General features: G+C 39.3%; 1 protein-coding gene across 5 annotated transcripts in view; it reads right to left on the reverse strand.

Annotated features, from left to right (window-relative positions):
* PTPRD (protein tyrosine phosphatase receptor type D) overlaps positions 1–22,105 on the reverse strand; it is a 591,083-nt gene that overhangs the window by 147,736 nt on the left and 421,242 nt on the right. For all 5 annotated transcript variants that reach the window (XM_049896355.1, XM_049896354.1, XM_049896353.1 and 2 more), the window contains 3 exons: positions 16,307–16,397; positions 9,883–10,092; positions 6,437–6,597 (listed from right to left, as the gene is read on the reverse strand). In XM_049896355.1, coding sequence (XP_049752312.1) covers positions 6,437–6,597; positions 9,883–10,092; positions 16,307–16,397 — 462 coding nt within the window. The remainder of the gene's footprint in view (positions 1–6,436; positions 6,598–9,882; positions 10,093–16,306; positions 16,398–22,105) is intronic.

A 22,105-nucleotide genomic window follows, 5' to 3' on the forward strand; every position in this document is an offset into this window, starting at 1 on the left:
CAGCAAAAAGAGAAAAAGAAAGGCTAAATGTTAGTTGGCCAATGGTAACGAGAGTACCCATGACAACCAAGATTTAAGAAACAGGGCTCACGAGCAATGACACACAACTGACACGCATTAAGAAATGACAGCTTATCAAAATACGTAAAGGCTTCCAATCCTGAGCTAAATGGAGGCCACGGGGGCACACTGCTGAACAAAGCGTTTTTTATGTTACTGTCACATTCACTTTTATCCATTACCAACAAAATAATGCCACAATTAATTATATCCCAGGAGGTGTCTGATGCTAAGGGTATAATTCGATTTTTAGAAAACATGCCATGAAAAAACCACTACTGTAACTTAATGGGAGTGCAGTATTATCCCATATATTTGTTCACTTAAAATAAAAAGTCTTCTGTGAAGAGGTACATTACCCCTTTTATTGATGTAGACGCCTGCAGAGTTTGTTGAACTGCACAAAATGTTTGCACAACTGTATAATGTCCTGCTAGTTAACAAAGTGGCAGAAATGATTTCCTCAAACACCTCTTGACAAAAAAAAAAGTAATCATGAATCTTTTTTTTTCCAATAAAGGATTAAATACATTCTGAATTTTGGAAAATGTTAATACTCATGAATCCACAGCACATGACCGATCTATATAACAGGGTTAACATGGAAAACCATTTTATTATCAGCTATTGCCATGAGATAGACTTTTCTAGTAAAAGATGAGCTGTCGTCCGTGAACAGTCAAGCTCACACTCACAGACACTTTCACCTGTGGTAACATGTGGCATGTTTCAATAACCATGTTCCTTATGCAGAGAGCATAATATTTTCTTAAGAAGAATCAATCTGAACAATCTTCACTCTGAGGCAAACTGCAAAGTATTAAGAGTTCTCATTTTTGAAAAGGAAAAATACTGTCTTCCTTAATGCCAATGAAATAGATAGACAGGCTGCTGGAGTATCTGGCTGTATAAGATAATCCAGTCCATCTTATCCAGAAATTCAAAATCCACATTTAAATTGCACAAACACACACATACAAAGTGAACGATGAAAATGATATCAAACACACGGGTTCATTCTTTTTATCCTTACTTTTAAAATGATTTCTCTAGTGTGCCAGGATCAAAAATATCCTACATCTATGTTCTTCACTGGCTCTTTTATCAATGAAATTATCAGTGTGTTAATGGTAACAAAACGTATTCCTCTGGGTGGAAGAACACCACTAAGTGAATTATAAGTGTTGAATACTGAAGAGCTGCTTGATGAATGAGTTTTGAATTTGGATGAATGAGTGCATAAATAGTGGGCAATCCACTCCCTCTTCCATAGAAATGTCAGCCTCATCACACACATGGGTACGTATTCAGCACAAATATCAAAGTGTAAAGGCTTTGGTAACTGGCAAATTTAAAGAACAGGCCTAGGTTTTATTTACAGTCTTGCCTGCCAAGATGAAGGTGATAGGGAATGACTGAGAACACAGGTGGGGTAATCAAGTTTGTTTACTACTATTTGACTTGTTTTCATTCAGTTAGTACCTGTCTGTGCCAGGCACTCTAATAGGCACATGGAGCACAATGAGAAATAGGATGAAGTCCTTGATCTACAGTTTGGTACGCAAGACAATTAGCAATCACTGTTCTATAATATCGGCATGTATAATACTATAATATCGACATGTAGAAAGTGCTTCAAGAGCACAGAAAAGGAGACACTAAGGTAGCTTGGGAAGGCGATGGCAGTTCAGTGGTGAATTGGCACCTTCCACGCAAGAGGTCTGGGTTCACTTCCCAGACAGTCTACCTCACGCACAGCCACCATCCATCTCTCAGTGGAAGCTTGCATGTTATTATGGTGCTGAATGGATTTTTTTTTTTTTTTTTTTTGGTAAGCAGAGCTTCCAGACTAAGGCAGGCTAGGAAGAAAACCCTGACAATCTACTTCCAAATATCACTGAAAACCCAGTGGATCACAACAGTCTGTTTGTTGTGAATGAGGTTGCCATGAATTGGGGGCTGACTCAGTGGCAGCTAGTAACAACAACAAGGCAGCCTGGGCTGATAGAGAGAAGGGGAGAAGGAGGAGGCATCAAGAAAGGCCTTCTTACTTCTAAAGGGAGTTGGAGTTAGCCAGGCCAGGAGGAGTGGCAGAGGAGGGACAGGAAGGCACTGTGGGCTTATGGAGGGACATACTCAGAGGTCAGAAGGCAGAAATGGCATTGACCAGTGTGGCTGGGGTGGCTGCACATTACTTCACAGCATCATCAAAATATTTTGATGGTAGCTTGGAGATGTATGCAGGGTTGATGTAAAAAGAGAAGAACACAGAGGTAAGTCTGCACAGAGCCAGTGTTGGAGTTGAGAAAACCTGAAGCCTACGTTTTAGTCAGAGTTCCTGGGTGATGCAAACAGTTAAGTGCTCAGCTGCTAACCAAAAAGTTGGAGGCTTAAGTCTACCCAGAGGTTCTTTGGAAGAAAGGCCTGGTGACCTACTTCCAAAAAATCAGCCATTGAAAACTTTATGGGGTGCAGTCCTACTCTGATACACATGGAGGGCCATGAGTCAGAATTGATGGCAACTGGTATGTTTTGGTCTCACCTACCTCATGGCCTTTACCCATAAACCCTTGGGTTGGGGATGGGATTATATACTCTCTCCACAACATTCACTCAGGTTAAGCTACCACCACCCAAGGATGTTAATTTTGTCTAGGCTGTGCCTGAGACCGTTCTGACCTCCTAATCCACATGTTCTTTATTTCCATGAAAAAAAAAAAAAAGTATGTAGTAAATATTTCTCATCCATCTTGTAACAATTTTCCATAGAGTCAGGTTAACATTTTATTTTTAAATATTTACTTTCTATAGAAATAATTCCTGGACAGTTCTAGAACTAGTAACTGAAAAGCCTTACATATCTAACAGGTATACTGAGTAGATGACTATCTAACAACATGTAATTGCTTCGATTATTATTATTATTTATTTATTTTGAGTGGGAGCTAATGAATGAAGGGCAACCTGGAGTCGTGTTTAAAAAAACAAAACAAACGGAGGCAAACATACAGTATTCACTCTACTAACTGGTTTTGATATTCTAAGATTACAGAATATTATTATTTAAAATATTTAATTACCTAATCTACCTCCTAATTTTATAAATGAGGAGCCTGAGGCCCAGAGGGTTGCCATGACTTGCTACCCCATATATCCTGCTGGCCTCAGAATGGGGATTTGAACTCAGGTTTCCTGACTCCTCATTCAGCGTTTTTCTAAGTCTTGCTACCACCTTTTCTCTGTCAATTTAAGTTTTTAAATCATTGCACGTATCACATATAGAGTACAAAATTTCAAAAATCACAGAGCCAGATAATTTATAACACTAAAGACCTACCAAATATAATTTATTTTTTCTGACGATTCAGAAGGTATTTTAGAGCTCTACAAAGTCTCAGTGATATCACTGAATTACTGATTATTAATTATTAGAGGTATAAAAATGACTAGGTTAAAACAAGGTTAAATGAATAGAATGCCAGATAAAAGAGTGTACTACTTTCACAAAAATATAATTAATAGGAATAAGTTTCAAGGTCTCAGACACGTGGGTAAAATATACCTCTTTATATGAATAAAATATTTTTCTGTAGCTACAGGTCATTCTCCTAACTCAAGCATCTTGTAAGCAGGTGCATATGATAAGGAGGATTACTAAGAAAATGTGAATGAATGACATTTTAAACTCTTTCCCTTCTCAAAATATTACTTGCCTACAGAAAGTAAATAATCATACAATAATAATAATATTGATAATAATGATAAATCCAATTCTGAGCCAATGACCTGTGTAGAAACCAAGAGGCACCAAAAAAGAAGGATCAAGTACTTATGACATAATTACCTTTGTTCCGAATCCAAGCTCTAAAAGCCACTATTCACTGAATACAGAAGATTTTCTCTTGGACTGCCTCATGATAATCAAGACAGACATTGTTGAGTCTACTTGAATTTCAAGTCAGGAATGTTCTTTACTGCTGAAGCAAGCATTTCTATTTCAGAAGCGCTTCATGGGCCTTCAGATGGCTAGCTAAATATACTTAGCATGCGAGGATGTGTGCATTTTCCAACAATTGCATTAGACGATATTTACATATGCACATGCTAAAATGTGACTCTCAACGGCCTCAGAAAACCTCTAAACATGATGCCTCTTATTGAAGATTTAGGCAAAATGATAACTGAGTGGGTGTTTTTTTCTAGCACAGGCAGATAAAGGAAAACAATGATAAACCTTTTAAAACTTATTAATGCTATAATCTTATTTCTTGCTATTTACATAACTGATTCACAGATGTTAAGCTCATCTGTGTTCAGTGGCATAACTCAATGCTAGCCAGATATACCAGAATGAAACACCACTTCAACAGACAACGTGTCCATTTTGAATAATCACAGAATGTCATGCGACATGTTCTAGAAATGAACTGTCAGCAGGCACTTGTTTTCTGATCTGGCTCCTGCAGAAGGATGGGACCACCTGAATAAGTAACTACCAGAAAAGTCAGAATTCTACCTTTGCTTTTTTATAATTCCATAATATTCTGGTGATAAACACAGATAAGAACTGTAAAGGGGATTAGCCCCTGCCGGCACTCAAACGTGATTGATTATTACTCTGGAGCGTGGGTCCTTGGTGCTCCCTGCCCTTACCTGGTACAAGAGAGAGGCTATATAATACCGTGGGCTCCTCAGGATGCACTCTGATAAGGGACTGGGGTGGGAGGATTGAAATCATCACCTAAAAGGAGGTTTGGGCCTTCAACTACTTGCTTTTTCAGCTCTTTTATGGCATGGCTAATTGAGTGATGACAGTAATCAGGAAAAAAAAAAAAAAAAAAAGGGATATTTCTTTCATCCTTTCTAATTCTAAAAGAGGCATTTAATGGGTTATGGTTATGAACTTTGTCTTTTTTCTCAATCCATTCTTCACATTGAAATGAGTGGAATGCCGCCTTATAGAAGAAGGTTTTTTGATGGGGAAATATTTGAAGAATATTTTTTTTAAGCATCAAGAGGTTTCAAAAAAGGCTAGCTTGGAAACTTAAGAAGACCATATTTAACAAGGGGGCAGGAGCAGAAGTAATTAATATAAACCCAATGGAGCAAGCTATATGGGTAGAAAAAAGAAATAATGGAAATGAGATTATAAGATTAAGCACTGAAGAAGAATCAAAACAAAGACATTTCATTTGATTTTAAAGTACAAGGTTATGGAGAGAAAGAGACAGAGATAGAGACAGACAGAAAATGAGAAAGATAGGCAGAAGTTCCATAGTAAGGGGAAGAGATCATCTTTACGTTAGCGTACTGAGAGACACCACACCACAATGGAAAATGGTGATGCAGAGATTCAAATTTTATGGAAATAAAATTTGACTAGAATAAAAGAAGTTGACCTAAAGGGAGATAATTCAGGATTTACAGGATTTAGACATTTACAAGCTGTTAAAATGTTTTATAAATTTATATCTATATAATTTTATAATAATTTCTTTTAAGTCAGAAAGTATTTAGGGGACAAAAGAATGACTGATGTCTTCTATCCAACTGGCTGGGCAATGACTTAGGAAATAAAATCTTGCTTATTTATGATGGAGGCAGAGATAGATTGAAAAAGAACGGAAAATCAGAAAAGACTGGGTAGATACAAATTATTTGCATCATAGTAATAGTCCAAAACACTAAGTTAGATTGATACGTGGCACTATAAAGACGGAGACTGTATTTTTTTGCAAAGACAAATTGTACCTTGCATCCTTTCTAGGACAAAAATGAGAATTCACTATTGAAGAAGTAGAATAAGGGTTAGAAGTAAAATGAGGAAGAAGAGAGCTCATTCTCCTTCTCTCTCTCGTTTTTTTTTTTTTTCCCTTATTTAATCCTCCATTTTTAGCTACTTTTGATAATTTTTCAGAAATAGGTACAGGGAAAAAAATCTCAGCACATGTGCATGTTTGACTTATGAAATGGACACAAATGTGCAAATTTGTCAGCTTCTCAAATATCTTGCTGAAATTAAGCAATTAATCTTTAAAAACAAGCAAATGCAAGCATGTATGGGAATTACCTGCTTGTGGACTTACTAATGTCTCAATTCACATGCAAAATGCTCAGACTGCATAAAGCAGCTCAGAAGATGGCAGATGGAATCCCTACATGCTGGACAACAGAGTCTGTACATACCACACGTTATATGAGGTTTTAAATAGCACAGTCTTTACATCAAGTTTCTAACTCAGGTGGAAACTTGTTTCCAAAAGGTATCAGGGTGGCACTGAAGCATTTCTACTATAATCGACCATGTCATGAACACAGAATGACTATGAAGTCTCTGAAAATGGAAGGGTGGAACAGAAATATTGGGCAAACCTACCTTTTATAAAGAAGAATAGCTATGACAATGCAGATGATAAAGACCACTGCAAGGACAGGACCTACAACCCAGATCAAGCCTTCTTCTTCATCCGTGATTGGCTGTGGATCCAGATCCATGGACACTACGGGGTCGGAGTAGGGGCTGGTCGCATACATATTCTGAGGAAAAAGAGAGTCTACTTCAGTTATAAAATAATGGGTTTCTAAAAAATATACATAAAATAATAAATTCAACATTTTCAAATGGTCTTTTATTCCCCAAATTTTATTTTTTTTTTGATTTGTACATATGCCTTACTTTCTTTAGTGAAACTACAAATTCCTGGAAGGTAGGGGTTTATATTCTATGTGGCATTGTATGCTTAAAGCAGGGAGCACAGAATTTAGCACTTAGTGGGTTCTCAGCAAATACTGTTGAATATAATAAACTGTTCATCTTTTCCAAAGGCTGAGATGATCAAGACATGAGAGAACAGGCTCATTTTTCAGGATCAGTGAAAAAAATTCCTTAGAATTTTATTTAAATAAAACTTATTTTTTTTAAACTCTGCATTAAAATTTTTAGTTTAGGGAATATTTCCTGAATTTAAATACAAAAGCTCAACAGCCTATTTGGAGAACACAGCCTTCACTGACAGCTGGTCTACCACTATCCTTCCATTGGAAAAGCAGACGACAGGGAAAGCTGGATCCACAGAGAAAAGTTTGACCATTCTTACTTTCTTCAGTATGCCCAGGAAAGAGATTAATTGGATGCTGATATTTTCAAATACATCAAAAGAAGGTGAAAACTCATGATATTTCCAACCATCTCAGAAACAGTTTTTTTTAAAAAAAGGAAACAAATATATAGCATAAGGATTTACACAAAGGACTTGGCAAGCTGACTATATATCTGAGAATATGATTCTTTATATAAGTATAATTGTTTGTTTTGGTTCATACTTTCCCCCTTCCAGCTTGTAGGTCACACTCAAATTGCTCAGCAGACAGAAAGCACAACTTTCTGATTTAAAATTCTTTACCAAGAGGCTTTCAGATAATAATCTCAGTTAGCCAAGTTGGAAATCTAAGCACAACTTTTCCCACAGCACACAGGTATTTCCATTTCTACCCCAGATCAGGAAACAGAGATGAAAATGAAAAGAAAACAAAGCCATAAAATGATACCAGCCTCATAAAAAGCGGAATTTGTTCGGCGTATGGGGGTACAAGAAAACATTAAACCACAGGTCATTCTAAACCCGCCTTCTGATATTCTTAATACCAAGGAACGGGTTGAGAAAAGTTCTTTGGGATGTGTGTGAGGGGTTGGGGGTGATGTTTTCTATGCAAATTATTAGTCCACCCTTTGAGAGGTTGGGCATTTTATTAACAGTCAGGACTATTTGAGGCATAAAAAAGGACTGTATTATTGTTAGCATTAGACTGGTTGGATCCAAGCTTCTTCTAAAACATATATGCTGGGCTGAAAGCATATACGAAACATAAATGTTGTTAGTTTTGACAGCAATGTGGAGAAAGACGATGGAGAAAAAGGGCCATTTAGCTCACATATTTGAGAAAAAATAATCCTAATTATAAAATCAGTGAACCAGTGTGATGACACACTGAAGAATGACGCAGATTCTTCATCAGTGGTGATGCACAGATACTCTATGGGAAACGTCTGGGAGGGATTAGAAACCAGAGTCTTCCCAATGGTGTTGATAGTCAGCCTGGATCTGATATGATTTCTCTTCTTTGCTGGGTTCTCTGATCTACCTCAACGCTCTGAAAGTGCTTTTCAGAACGTTTCTAGAGCTATTTAAAGAAAATTCCTCTCAAACATCGAAAAGTCATTTAAAAAACAAAACAAAAGAAGATGATATCCAATATTCCATTCCCTTGATGTTCCGCTTTAAAACCTTCGACTAGGAAGAGAAAGCACACCCGTGCATTAAAAATTCCAGGAAGCCCGTCTCTTGGTTTTTAAATGACATTCTGTGCACGGAGGTAAACCAGGCGGAAAGACTGCTTTTGTGTTTTGATTTTCCACAGGGGGAATCCTTCAGTCATTTGAAGAGAAGCCCCACTGTACAAGCTAACACCTGATGTAGAGGAGCCTTTGATAACAGTGGGCTTCTTAGTTATGGGAAAGACTGGCTGGGCTGAGTCACCACGTCTGGCAGATTTAGGTCCCATTAGAAAGATACAGTCTGAAATGTGTACATTAATGTTAACGTAGATGGCTACTTCTAAATCCAACCCCCCACTCCCACCTACAATTTTCTCTCTTTCTTTTGAAGTTTTAAAGCAAATCAAGCATAAAATGTCTCAAGAGCAAGATGAATTACATAAAAGACAATTCATTATTTAGAGTACCTTAGGAATCCTCCATTTTATTGAATTATCTGCTAACTTTCTTAGCCCTTCACTGATAGACTCACCATTGAATTGCTGTAATTACAGAAGCTGGCTCTGCTTGCTGCTTCCTAGACTGATCTGCCCCATGAACCTGGGGAGACATCAATGATGTCTCAATGGCAGTTACAGGAGAAAAAAATACCACCACCTTCAGATTCAATATGTTCAAATACCTGGAGATATAGTCTGCTGCATTTCAGAGCCTGTTAGCTCGCACTGTTATCACCTATCAGATATTACACAATAAGAATGTTGTTGTTGTTGTTAGGTACCGTCAAGTGGGTTTTCTACTCATAGCAGCCCTATAGGACACGGTAGAACTGCCCCATAGGGTTTGCTAGGCTGTAATCTTTATGGGTAGGAGCCCTGGCGGCACATTGATTAAGTGCTCTGCTGCTAACCAAAAGGTTATCCTAACCAAAAGGTTATCCTAACCAAAAGGTTATCAGTTCAAAGCCACTAGTTGCTCCACGGGAGAACAATGTGGCAGTCTGCTTCCATAAAGATTTATAGCCTTGGAAACCCTATGGGGGTCCTATAGGGTTGCTATGTGTCAGAATCAACTTGGCAGCAGTGGGTTTGGTTTTTTTTTTTTTTTTTTATGGGAGCAGATTGCTACATCTTGTGTTTCTCCCACGGAGCCATTGGGTGAGTTTGAACTGCTAATCATTCGGTTAGTAGCTGAGTGCTTAACCACTGTGCCACCAGGGCTCCTTTAAGATTAAAATGGTCATTCAATAAAAATGAGAAAGGAGACTGTGAGCACTGATAGCTATCAGCCTGCAATAGATACGTGTGAAATATCAAAAGGTCTCCAGAAATATGACCTATCAATTTGAAGTCCACCTAAATTCCCTGTCATCATAGACACAATCTTGTTCATAATGCAATCTCAAGCAGTATTATACTCAACCTTGTTCAAAGAGTAGGCAGCCTGTTATTACACTGAAGTTAATGACAACTCATGAGAAATAATTAGGAAGGATTGGTGACAATGTAAAAGAATACCGTAAGCAGATGCCATCATAATTAACTTACAGACTCTGTGTGCTCCATCACGGCTAACACAAAGAAGACATACTCTTGACCACTTTGGAGTTGCTTGTTTGTAAATCCACCATAATGTTTGTCGTCCCCCAGGGTGAACTCAGTGGGAAGGACGTCAAAGTGGGCGGCAATATATGGCTTTAATTCAACTTCTCTCCCATAACGGATGCTTCTGCGTTTCCTAGATATCTCCTTAAGCAGCTTAAGGAAAAAAGTGGGAAACAGAAAGAGAAGTGTAAACAACGACAGCCCAAATAACTGGCAATTTAACGCGAGAAATTAATTCCAGCCTGGGAACAGCACAAACACAATTTGTCCACATTTCATGTAGCATGTCAACATCACTAAATTTCACTTCCCTCGATAATCCAAATGGTTGCCTTTCTGTGAAGGTAGGACACTGGACTGATACAGCAAGGGCTGAGCTATAAACACAGGGCTATAGATCGGTTACTGGTAGCTCACATCCTTGTCTACACTAATGAAATCCTCCCAAAGGGCAATGGTGCCTTAAAACTCACCTAAGGAAAAAACTCAGCTTGAGTCATAAAAGCCTGTCATGTAGGGGGATTTATAGAACAAATATAACCTCAGATAGAGCCATCTAAACTTTCAAATATGACCAAATTTTAGGAGAGCCCAGCAGCATTTTAGATTGTTCTTAGTAAATATTCAGAGTCCCCCAGATCAGCAGAGACAGAATCCAGTAAATACTTAATTTACATATATCAAGCAGACGTTGTGTCATCTAATAACTTCTGGCTTGATGGCTCCTTAACTAGCCATTTGGCACAGGGTTCCTGACATTGTATTGTGGACCCAACTTCTTCAGGAATCTAGTTCTCTGGAGAGGCTGAATGATCTTGCCCGGTGACAGATACAATTATTGGCATCAACTGTTTAGCACATCTGGACCATCTGGTGATTAATTATGCAGGTGGTGTAGTGGTTGAGAGCTCGGCTGCTAAGCAAAAGGTCAGCAGTTCAAATTCTCCAACTGCTCTTTGGAAACCCTATTGGGCAGTTGGAATCGACTTGATGGCAAAGGGTTTGGTTTTGGTTTAACTGGCCAGTAATAAAGCAAAGCCAGATGCTCAGCACTATCCTTCAATACTGTTGTCAAATTAGGTTTACTTATATTAATGATAAACAGTATTATAATGATAAATTATGATGATAATAATAATAAATACTTATCATTAATTAAGCACTTACCACGAGGTAGGCACTATTCTAGGCTGCCTAAACACGCATTCTTTAGGCTATTGTTATTACCCTTACTTTATAGATAAGGGAACTGAGACACAGTGGAAAGTGGCAGTATATGATTGGGCTCAAATTGTGAAATAAAATGAAATTACATGCAGAATATTTTCAACCATATTTTTGTTTACTTAATGACTGTATAATATTAAAAAAAAAAAAAAAAAACCCAAAACACAACAAAACCAAACCCATTGCCATTGAGTCAATTCCCAGTCATAGTGACCCTACAGGATAGAGTAGAACTGCCCCAAAGGGTTTCCAAGGAGCCTGGTGGATTTGAACTGCTGACCTTTTGGTTAGCAGCCAAATTCTTAACCACTATGCCACAGGGTTTAAGAAAACACAAATGAAACATTTAAACTCGGCTGCTAACCAAAGGGTTGGCAGTTGGAATCCACCAGGCGCTCCTTGGAAACTCTATGAGGCAGTTCTACCCTGTCCTGTAGGGTTGCTATGAGTCGGAATCAGCTTGACAGCACTGGGTTTGGTTGGTTAATGTAAGTTCTTTTGACTCAGTCTGTACTTAACAAAACTCTGCCTTTGAGTCAATTCTCATTCGTGGCAACCCTATGAGTTACAGAGTAGAACTGTTACATAGGGCTTTCTTGGCTGTGATCTGTACGGATGCAGGTCATCAGGCCTGTCTTCCAAGGTGCCACTGGTGGGTTTGAATCGCCAACCTTTAGGTTAGTCATTGGGGCAAACCGGTTGCGCCACTCAGGGATCTTAGCCATACATACTTTTTTCCCATCTGCTTTTATCAGCACAGGAAACCCTGGCGATGTAGTGGTTAAGTGCTACAGCTGCTAACCAAAAGGTCAGCAGTTTGAATCCGCCAGGTGCTCCCTGGAAACTCTATGGGGCAGTTCTGCTCTGTCCTATAGGGTCGCTATGAGTCAGAATCGACTCAACGGCAGCGGGCTTTTTGGTTTTTATTAGCACAGATGAATTCAGACTGGGATTTCTTTTTCTTGGATTCATTTAACATGCTAGTTAAAAAAAAAAACAAAAAACCCTGATCCAAAAATTCAAAGGAATGTTATACTTGAAAAGTCATTACAAATGTTAGTGCTGATATGCAGTAAATGATGGCAGCCCATTGCTTTCAGAAGGACCAACAGCACTGAAGATGAGCTGACAGCTTATTGGAATTGGCTAATCAAAAACATCTACCATCAGTTGTTTATGTGGCTCTTCTACTTCACTGATCAAACCCTACCTTGATTTCATTCATATTTCAGATGTTGGCTACGGTCATAATATATCCATGTCATTGTCATTCCCGTAGGTACCTTGCTAAGGTTTCTTTAAAAGACTTAGAGGAAGTATTTTAGAATAAGACATTTGAGTTGTTTGGTGCTCCTTGGATCCAAAACAGTCATTCGCTAAGGTCAAATCTGCAACATCGACCTTGACCCTTTAGATTGTTCTAATCACACTAAGACACTCCCTGTGTGATATGTAAATACCTCACAGGTGCTCAGATGACACCAAAGTTAGCCAGTATGTTGAAGTTAACAACCACGAAAGACTGCATTATTTTAAGGAAAGCCTCTGAAGTACAATGCAACGAAAAGCTCCTGATATACTGCAAGACCTGCCCTGAATTGAATATAACTAACATTTTACAAGTCATTTTGTCCCAAATTCATTCTGACTATCAACGTCTGCTCTTCCCAATCTGACCTTGACAAAAGCAGTTACAGTCTATGAATTTATCATGTGAAGAGTATTCCCAGACAAAGAATGAATGATTTCAGAAGATAATTTCGAGAGTAACTCTGTTTAGAAGGCCTTTTTCCATTTTTTATGGGCCTAGATGAGAGGCATACATGTGGAAATCCCCTTAGGCCACTATTCTATTCAATGATATGGTTCCAACAATTTGAATTATAGGCCTTTAAAAAAAAAAAAGTCACTTGGTCAAATACATTAAAGAGACGCACACTACTTTTGTCAAACCTGGCAGTGCCAAGCTATAGATAAAATTACTACAATGCTTTTATCATCCATAGTGGCAAAAAAAGGCCTGTCTGGAGGGATCAGAAACTGGATGAGTAAACATAAAGGGAGGCCATGGCCTATTTTCATTTGTTCGCCTCCACAAAAGTTAGAAGATGTATTGGAGGTAATTCCAGAAGATATATCAAGGGCTTTAGTTCTTTATCAGAAATAATTTTCATTTTCCAGTCAATGCGTATCTTATTTCTTCCACCATTAATTCTGCAATGTGGTCTCAATTATATCAGTAAGAAAAGTGGGAAACAACCCATCCTGACCACAAGTTTTTGAATAAATGTTCTTTATTAAACTATTATACAGATTAATGCACTACAACTTGTGGGATGATTAAAATGGCTCTCTGTTAGGGGATCAACAGCACCAAAAAAAACTCAAATCCATTGCTGTCGAGTTGATCCCAACTCGTAGCGACCCTATAGCACAAAGTAGAACTGCCCTGTAGGGTTTCCAAAGAGGGGCTGATGGATTCAAACTGCTGACCTTTTGGTTAACAGCCAAGCTCTTAACCACTGTACCACCAGGGCTCCATCAACAGCACCCAACCCAAACCAAACCCACTGCCGTCGAGTCGATTCTGACTCAAAGCGACCCTATAGGACAGAGTAGAACTGCCCAATAGAGTTTCCAAGGAGCACCTGGTAGATTCAAACTGCCGACCTCTTGGTTAGCAGCCGTAGCACTTAACCACTACGCCTCCAGGGTTTCCATCAACAGCACAGATCCGCAGAATTTAATTGCAAGAAAGTCCAATGTCATATATAGCTCTATACCTTAATCCATTAGAGTTGCTGTATTATGTTTTGAATTTTGAAGGTTAAAACCTGGCTGTAAAAGTAAATCAGCTTCCTGTTACTTGCCATCAAATGGCTCTATTTCTAAGGAAGGCTTATTATTATTCAAAAGCACTCCACGTAATTTTTGGCTTGGATCTCAATGCCTTAATTTTTTTTTTTTTTAAATATTTAGAAAGATACATAGATTTCACAAGTAGCTTTTGCATTCGAATCCAATTGCAACTAAAATGGGATGGTGATAGTTTGGTTCTTCAGCTGAGACTTGCTTAAGCTAACAAAGAATAAATAGTTCAGGCGTTAACTCATTAGTTACCAAAACCAAATCCGCTGCTGTCAAGTCGATTCCAACTCACGGAGACCCCCAGGTGTTACAGAGTAGAACTGTGTTTCATAGGCTTTTCTTGGTTGTAATCTTTACAGAAGCCGATTGCCAGGGCTTTCTTCCACGGCACTGCTGGGTGGGTTCAAATGGCCAACCTTTAGGTTAGTAGCGAAGTGCAAACTGTTTTGCCACCCAGGGGTCTTTTAACTGATTAATTACAAGTAAAATAATTTCTTGCTTCAAAACACTTATAAAAGGATAGCTAAGCATCTTGCATCCTCAGATGACGGATCACTATTCCTCCAATATCACAGAATGGTGATTTTGTTCTTTTATTATCAACAACAAAATTTTTTTTTTTAATGTACCTAAATTATTCGATGTGATTAGAGTGGTGTCTGGGATATTTTATAACCCCTCCTCCCCCCAACGTCACAAAGCAGGGACACAAAAGCACAGGCCTAACCTTGAACTCATTTTTCCCTTCTTAGCATGATGAAATTTAACTCAGATAAAATGAAGCGGGGGGTGATGAACCGCACTCCTCGAGACAACATCTGTCTGCCTAAGGAAGCTAACAGCTCTCATCTGTCAGGTCAGGAAGTCTCCTTCACGCAGACATGCGTGAAATAAACGCCGCCTGACGGTAATGCAGTTACGGGGTTTCCTCTCTTCCTTGCCCAGACTGCACTAATCTGAGGTGGAGAAAATATCTAGGAAGAACAAACTGGCTAGGAGGTGTCAGATAACCCAATATATTAAACCTCCTATTTCTCCAAGTGGGTGCTGGTTATTTGCCTTAAAAACTGATTCACGAGAGTATCAATGTGAAAAAGCAGACTCTCCTGTATCTCAAAATGGGAACCTCTGCCATTACCTGGCTCTGGCCTTCTGGGGGTCTGGCTTAACACACTTCTGGATCACAGTTTTCTCGTCTAGATATGTTGTTGTTGTTAGCTGCTCTCTAGCCGCCCCCGACGCATGGCGGCCCTATGGACGATGGAATGAAACGCTGCCTGTTTCTGGATCAGACCATTGTGATCCATAAGGTTTTCACTGGCTGATTTTTGGAAGTAGATCGTCGGGTCCTTCTTCCTAGACTGTTTTAGTCTGGGAGCTCTGCTGAAACATGTTCTGTACCATAGCAACACGCAAACCTCCACGGATAGACTGTGCATGAGGCGCACTGGCTGAGAATTGAACTCGGGTCTCCAACACAGAAGGCGAGAATTCTACCACCGAACCACCAATGCTTTATCATCTATTATAAGTAACTTCATATTATGTATTAACTTCCAAAAAAAAAGAACCACAAGAAACATATAAACAGCTTCCCAGGCGTCCAATGAATGTACAAATTAAAACATACCCACTGTTTTAAGATTTTGGAAATTAAAATTATACAATTTAGTGTTTGTGCTATTCTTTGTACTTTATTTCTTGTTTGGCTCAAGATTTTGTGATTTGTTTTGTTTTCCTTCACAGAAAAATGCATTTTTGAATCTGAAAACCTAAAGGAGAAAGAATAAGACAAACGTTTTCTAATCAGCAGAATTCTGGGAGAAAGTGGTGAAGCCCACACAGTAGGTCAAATGCTAAACGCTGGTGCAAATCGCAATTCAGCGTTTGTAACAGCCTTAGCAGCCCTCAATTGGTGAAGTGGACCTTGGAATTCACAGCAATGGTGATTAAGTCTTTGCTGACGAGTCACTTTATCTTTCATACCCCTGCATCATGTTTTACAAGGGGCAAGGGGCAAAATAATAAGGCCAACCCAGATTAGACAGGTTGTAAGCTTTTTTGCAGGATAATGTCTTTTAATTAAAGCAAGAGGATCTTTGTCGGGGCTCCTCGTGGTTAACACACTGAGGCAGCACTGAGCCATCCGACCAGCCAGCCATGCGGAAGCCAGCAGCTGGATTAGATGCTCAAAGGCCTCCATAGGGAGGAGGAGGATATTTAATAAATTAAAAAAACTAATGAAAGACATGACCAACAACAACACAGGTACCTCATCTAATTCCATTTCATCTGGACTCTCCCAGGGCTTGATAAATTTCCCATGAGATTTCTTCAAAGGCACAATTATTATGTAGTAACCTCTGCAAAATAAAGATAAAAGTAAGGTTAGTTTAGAGGGAAAAGAACATACAAATATACCCTTAAATCTTCCACAGACCACTGATTGAGACTAAAGGCAAATGATGGATATGGAGTGACTGGTCCATTTCTTACATCAATGACAAATAACCACCAGTTTGTTCAATTTTAAAAACAACATGGGTAAATATTTATATGTGACTTCAATGATCTTCTATGGTAATATCATCATGGTTGGCTGCTCTTTATTAGGTTTCATAAACAGAGCAGGCACAGTTTGTTAGGATCCTGGTGCTAGGCACACACAAAGCTGGTGTATTGAAAAGTATCACTGCAAGCTGCTGAGCCAAATATTTTCTATGACATTAATTTATAAGAGGAATTATTTGATTTTTTAAAAAAGGAATGTATAATTAAAATTACTCAGGGCCATACAAATATCATACTATTGTCATTATTATTATTAGTTTGTTCATAAAAACCTAAAATGCTTTTTATTTGGTTAAAAATTTAAAATATAAAAATTATTCATAATCTAACAACATTATATAAAGTAAAAAATAAATGATCCTCTCCTTTTCTAACCATCAAATTGTAAATCTTAAGGCAACCATTGCAGAAATTTGGAGATCATTACTTAAGGGCCTTCGAAGTGGACTTCAATATTATGATGTCTATAGGAATACAGACATCATTTTTTTTTATAGGAATATAGGAAAGAGACAAAAAAAATGCCAAGACCTCACACTGACAATTGACAACTGAAATTTAAGTACAAGCAGTACCCAGGTTACAAACGAGACCCATTCCTAAGTCTGTCTTTAAGCCCAGTTTGTAGGTTAAGTCGGCACAGGTACATATGGCTTTTATTTAGCGTCAGTCAAATGTTTGTCTCAGTATACAGTACATATTTTACATTTCTATGCATAAGAAACACTTAAGAAACACCTCCAAACCATGTTATGCTTCCATGAGTGTCACAAGACAGTGCGTGCATTTGTTATTATGAACCATTGTATGTATTTGACTCAAATTTTTAATACAGTAGGCTTTATGACAGCCCATTCTTATGTATGAGTTGTCTGTAAGTTGGAGGTTTGTAACTCTGTATCAAGACAGGTATTCATAAATATATATAGGTTATCTGTAAAGCTTGCTTTGTAACTTCGGTGTAGTGTACCTCATGCCCTTGTAGTTGCGGTTAGGGACTTTGTCCGTACCGATCTTTCATAGCAGCTCTACAAGGACTCATGAAGATTATGGGACCAGGCAACGTTTTGTTCTGTTATACATAAGCTTGCTATGAGTCAGAGCTGACTGGATGGTAACTCATAACAATGTATCAAGGCTCTGAATATAATGTGTAATAACTAATACTTCTGGTTGATTTACTTCTGAAATCAACCAGTGAAAACCCTAGGAATCACAATGGTCCGATTCACAACCAATCGTGGGAATGGCCGAGGACTGGGCAACGTTTTGTTCCACTGTGCATGGGATTACCCTGAGTTGGAATCTGACTCCATGGCAGCTACCGGCAACAATTTCTCCGGTATTATGTTAAATGTATTACTTCCCTCTCAACGATCCTATAAGGATACCAAAACCCAAGCAAACCGACTGTCATTGAGTCTATTCGGACTCATAGCTACCCTACAGGGCACAGCAGAACCGCCCCATAGAGTTTCCAAGGAGAGCCTCGTGGATTCGAACTGCCAATCTTTTGGTTAGCAGCCATACCTCTTAACCACTATGCCGCCACCACCACCAGGGTTTGCAATCCTAAAATGGTAACTAAAAAAAAAAAAAGACAGATCCAGAGAGATTAAATAATTGCTCAAAGTAAAACAGTAAGGGGATTCAAACCTGTACTTATCTTAATATTGCCTCTCTTTTAACTCTATATGCCATGAAGTATTTTCTAAGGACACTATATATTTTGTGGAGATTTATTGTGAAAATAAGACCGTACACGCACACACCCATTCACACATGCACCACACACCCACACACACCACACTTATTAGAGATGACTGCCTGACAGGGGTAAGGAGTGAAAGAAGGCAGTTACCAGCCCTGTATCACAGTCTATCACAGAGACCAATAGAACACATCTGAAGCTCTCTTTTTACTCATCTCACAACAACACCTGTAATAAACTCAGTGAACTTTCTGTGATAAAGAACTCTGTCTTTATAAGCTAAGTCTAGAGCCGAACTGTCCAGTACAGTTGCCTCTAACCCCTTGTGGCTATTGAGCACTTGAAATGTGGTTAGTTGAACTCAGATGTTCAGTATAAAATTCAAAGTGGGTAAAATGAATTATGTTATTGAAATTAATTTCACCTGCTCCTTTTTACTTTTTGATGGTAGCTACTAGAAAGTTTAACATGACACATGTGCCTTGCATTCTATTTGTTCAACAGAACTGCTTTAGAACGTTCTGGATAAAATGTGGCATCTGGAAATACACCTGGCTCAGAATTCTGGCTCTGCCACTAATTTGCTGTGTGATTTTGGATGGATCATTTCACATCTCTGAATCTCAGTTGCGTATTCTGAAAAATGAGAAGAAATAATATCAGACTATTATTTTAGGGGAATAAAGCAATGAACACAAAGTGCTTAGCACAGTGTGTGGCATCTAGCACTAAAAAGATGTCAGGGGCTACAGGCGAATGCTACGCATCATGAGGGAAAGATGCATCTGAACTACCTTATTTAATGTTGTTATTTTTTTTATTGTTGTTAGGTGTAGTCAAGTTGGCTGCCAACTCATGGTGACGCCACGCACAACAGAAGGAAACGCTGCTGGTCCTGCACCATCCCCGTGATAGGCTGCGTATTACACCATTGTGATCCATAGGGTTTTCACTGGCTGATTTTTGGAAGGAGATCACTAGGCCTCTCCTTCTAATCCATCTTAGTCTGGAAGCTTCGCTGAAGCCTGTTCGGCACCACAGCAACGTGCAGACAGGTGGTGGCTACACAAGAGATGCATTGGCTGGGAACCAAACCCGTGTCTCCCGCGGGGAAGTCAAGAGATCTACCACTGAACCGCCACGGCTTCACTTGATTGAACAGGTCAGGAGATTTCAGTTCCCTGAGATGAGTGCAAAAGAACTTGTCAAAGTTTTCTTTTTCCTTCCTAATCAAGAATTCAAGTCAAAGCAGGCAATTATACCAGAACCCTTTTTCCACGGTGCTCTAAGCAACGAATCAACAAACACAGAGGATTGCATTGTTGGCTGTTTGTTTTCTTTACTACAAATAACCATGATGATCAAGGAGGGCAAGGAGAAGGCAGAGCTGGAGAGTGTGAGAGAGGCCAGTATCTTTTATTTTATGATCCAGAGTAAGCTCCCCCTCTTCTTGTCCTCCCACCACCTGAAGGATTTGCCAAACAAGTCCATCATGTTAAATGAGCATGGAAAAGAATGACAGAGGCTGCAACTGAGCATACAAAATAGCACTGCAGATGCATTTGATAAACACACTTGTCAAGGAACCTCTTGCTTTTCACTCTCATTAGCACCAAGTCAGGAGAGCCTCTCTTCCCGAAGGTAGTGATACTGCACATTAACAAAGAGCTCCCATTGTCCTCACGCAGAATCTTGTAAATCAAGGTTAAGCTGATGAATTCTATTAATTTCTCTTTTGCTTTCATACTTTTATACTTAAGAAAAGAAGCCATTATTTCTTCTGCAACACTCCCCCAACTATTCATTTTGTGGCTGGGTTAAGAATTGAATGGCCTCCCCCGAAGCAATTAATTAACAACAAGGTCGTAGATCCGTAACTTTTTCTCTCCATGGATATCTGAAGCATTCACCTATGGCAGTCCGAGTGGAGCCTGCTTCAAAGTAGCTCTCTCATGTTGAACGAAAGGGAGCACTGGGAATTTTGAACTTCACAGTATAATGATAGATAGCAAGCTGCCAAGGAGTTGACTCTCATTCATGGGGACCTTTTGCACAACAGAGCAAAATGCTGCCCGGTCCTGCATGTTTGAGTCCATCCTTTCAGCTACTGTGCCAACAGAGTGCACCAAAGGTCTCTCCCTCACCCTCCCTGGCCCTCTAATTCACCAAACATGATGTCCTCCTCCAGGATAGATCCCTCCTGATGACATGTCCAAAGCAAATGAGTCAGACAATGTTGTGTGTGAGCCACAAGGTTTTCATTGGTGAATTTTTGGAGGCAGATCACCAGGCCTTTCTTCCTAGTCTGTCTTAATCTGGAAGTTCCACTGAAACTTGTCCACTATGGGTGACCCTGTTAGTATTTGAAATACCAGTGGCATAGCTTCCAGCATCACAATAACATGCAAGCCACCACAGTACCACAAACTGACGGATGGGGTAAGTCTAAATCCACACATCCCTACTGTGTTCTCAGAAACTATGGCTTTGTAAACACCCATGTCTTTGCCTTAACTGAAACCTACCTTTTCCCTGAAGACAGTATTTCTCTTGCAGGCTTCTCTCATGTAGTGGCTGCTTATTTACCTCTCATCCCAGCCATAAACCTGAGTTAGGAATTGGGGTCTCTTTATTTCCTGGTTTCCCACTGGTTCTTGCAGGCATTGATTCTCCACCCTCTTGCCCAAAAAATACCACACAACATAACACAACATACCCATTCTATTTTTAAGTCCATACAGTTTAGCTATCTTATGTTCTTCTCTCCCTGATTTTTGCCATCAACCAGCCTCCCCAGTATCTATTTTCTCTGATGGAAGAGTTTTCCCAGGAAGTTCAGGGCCTTCCTTCTCTCTCAAACTCAGCCATCATCTGAGGTGATTTCAACCTTCTTTGGCCTAGCCCAACCACCATCCAGGCTCTCAGATCCTTTCATTCTGCCCAAGGGCTCCTCTTTATACTCCTTATTTTCTCCCTAGGCGATCTCATTCCCACTCAGGACATCAGTGATCACCTCTATGCAGATGATTCACAGATTCCTATCTTCAGCTCAGAAGTCTCCTCTGAACGTCACCAAAAAAGCCAAAGCCAAACCCACTACCATCGAGTTGATTCCAACTCAGAGCAACACTATAGGGTCTGAAATCCACAGTTTTATCTAATTCAACTTTACTTCTCCATTTCTATGTCACAAAAGTACCTCAAATTTACCATGGCTAAAACAAGACTCATGATATTCCTCTCAGAATAAATGCTCTTCCAATACCGCACCACAACCCATTTCAGTATACAGAGTACAAACCTAGGTGTTATCATCGACAATCTGCTATCACACCCTGTCTCACATCCAATCTACCACCAAGTCCTCTCACTTCCAAAATCCATCTCTAGGGTATTCACGTCTCTCCATCACCACTACGGCATCATTCACTGTCTCACACTGGGTTTCTACTTCAGTCCCTCACTTCCCCTCTCTGTTGACTTAGGTCTCTCTAGTCGAGTCTCTGAAATTTTCATTTCAAAACACAAAACTGATCATGCCACTTCCCCCTTATGAAAACATTTCAGTGGATCCTCAATGCTCTGAGGCTGAAGACCAAAGACCAAAAAGCCTTACAAAACTTTTTGCTGGAATCCACCTCTCCATTCCCTCTACCTTATAGCTTCACGGGCTTCCAATATCTTGAACTTATCCTGCTCCAACCTTTCACAGAACCTTTGAATAGCCTGTTTGAACTGCCTAGAACTTTCACTTCCACCTGGTCCAGGTTAACTCCTCTCCCTCAAATA

This window comes from Elephas maximus, chromosome 9 (assembly GCF_024166365.1).
Source record: "Elephas maximus indicus isolate mEleMax1 chromosome 9, mEleMax1 primary haplotype, whole genome shotgun sequence".
In the NCBI taxonomy this organism is placed as follows: Eukaryota; Metazoa; Chordata; class Mammalia; order Proboscidea; family Elephantidae; genus Elephas; species Elephas maximus.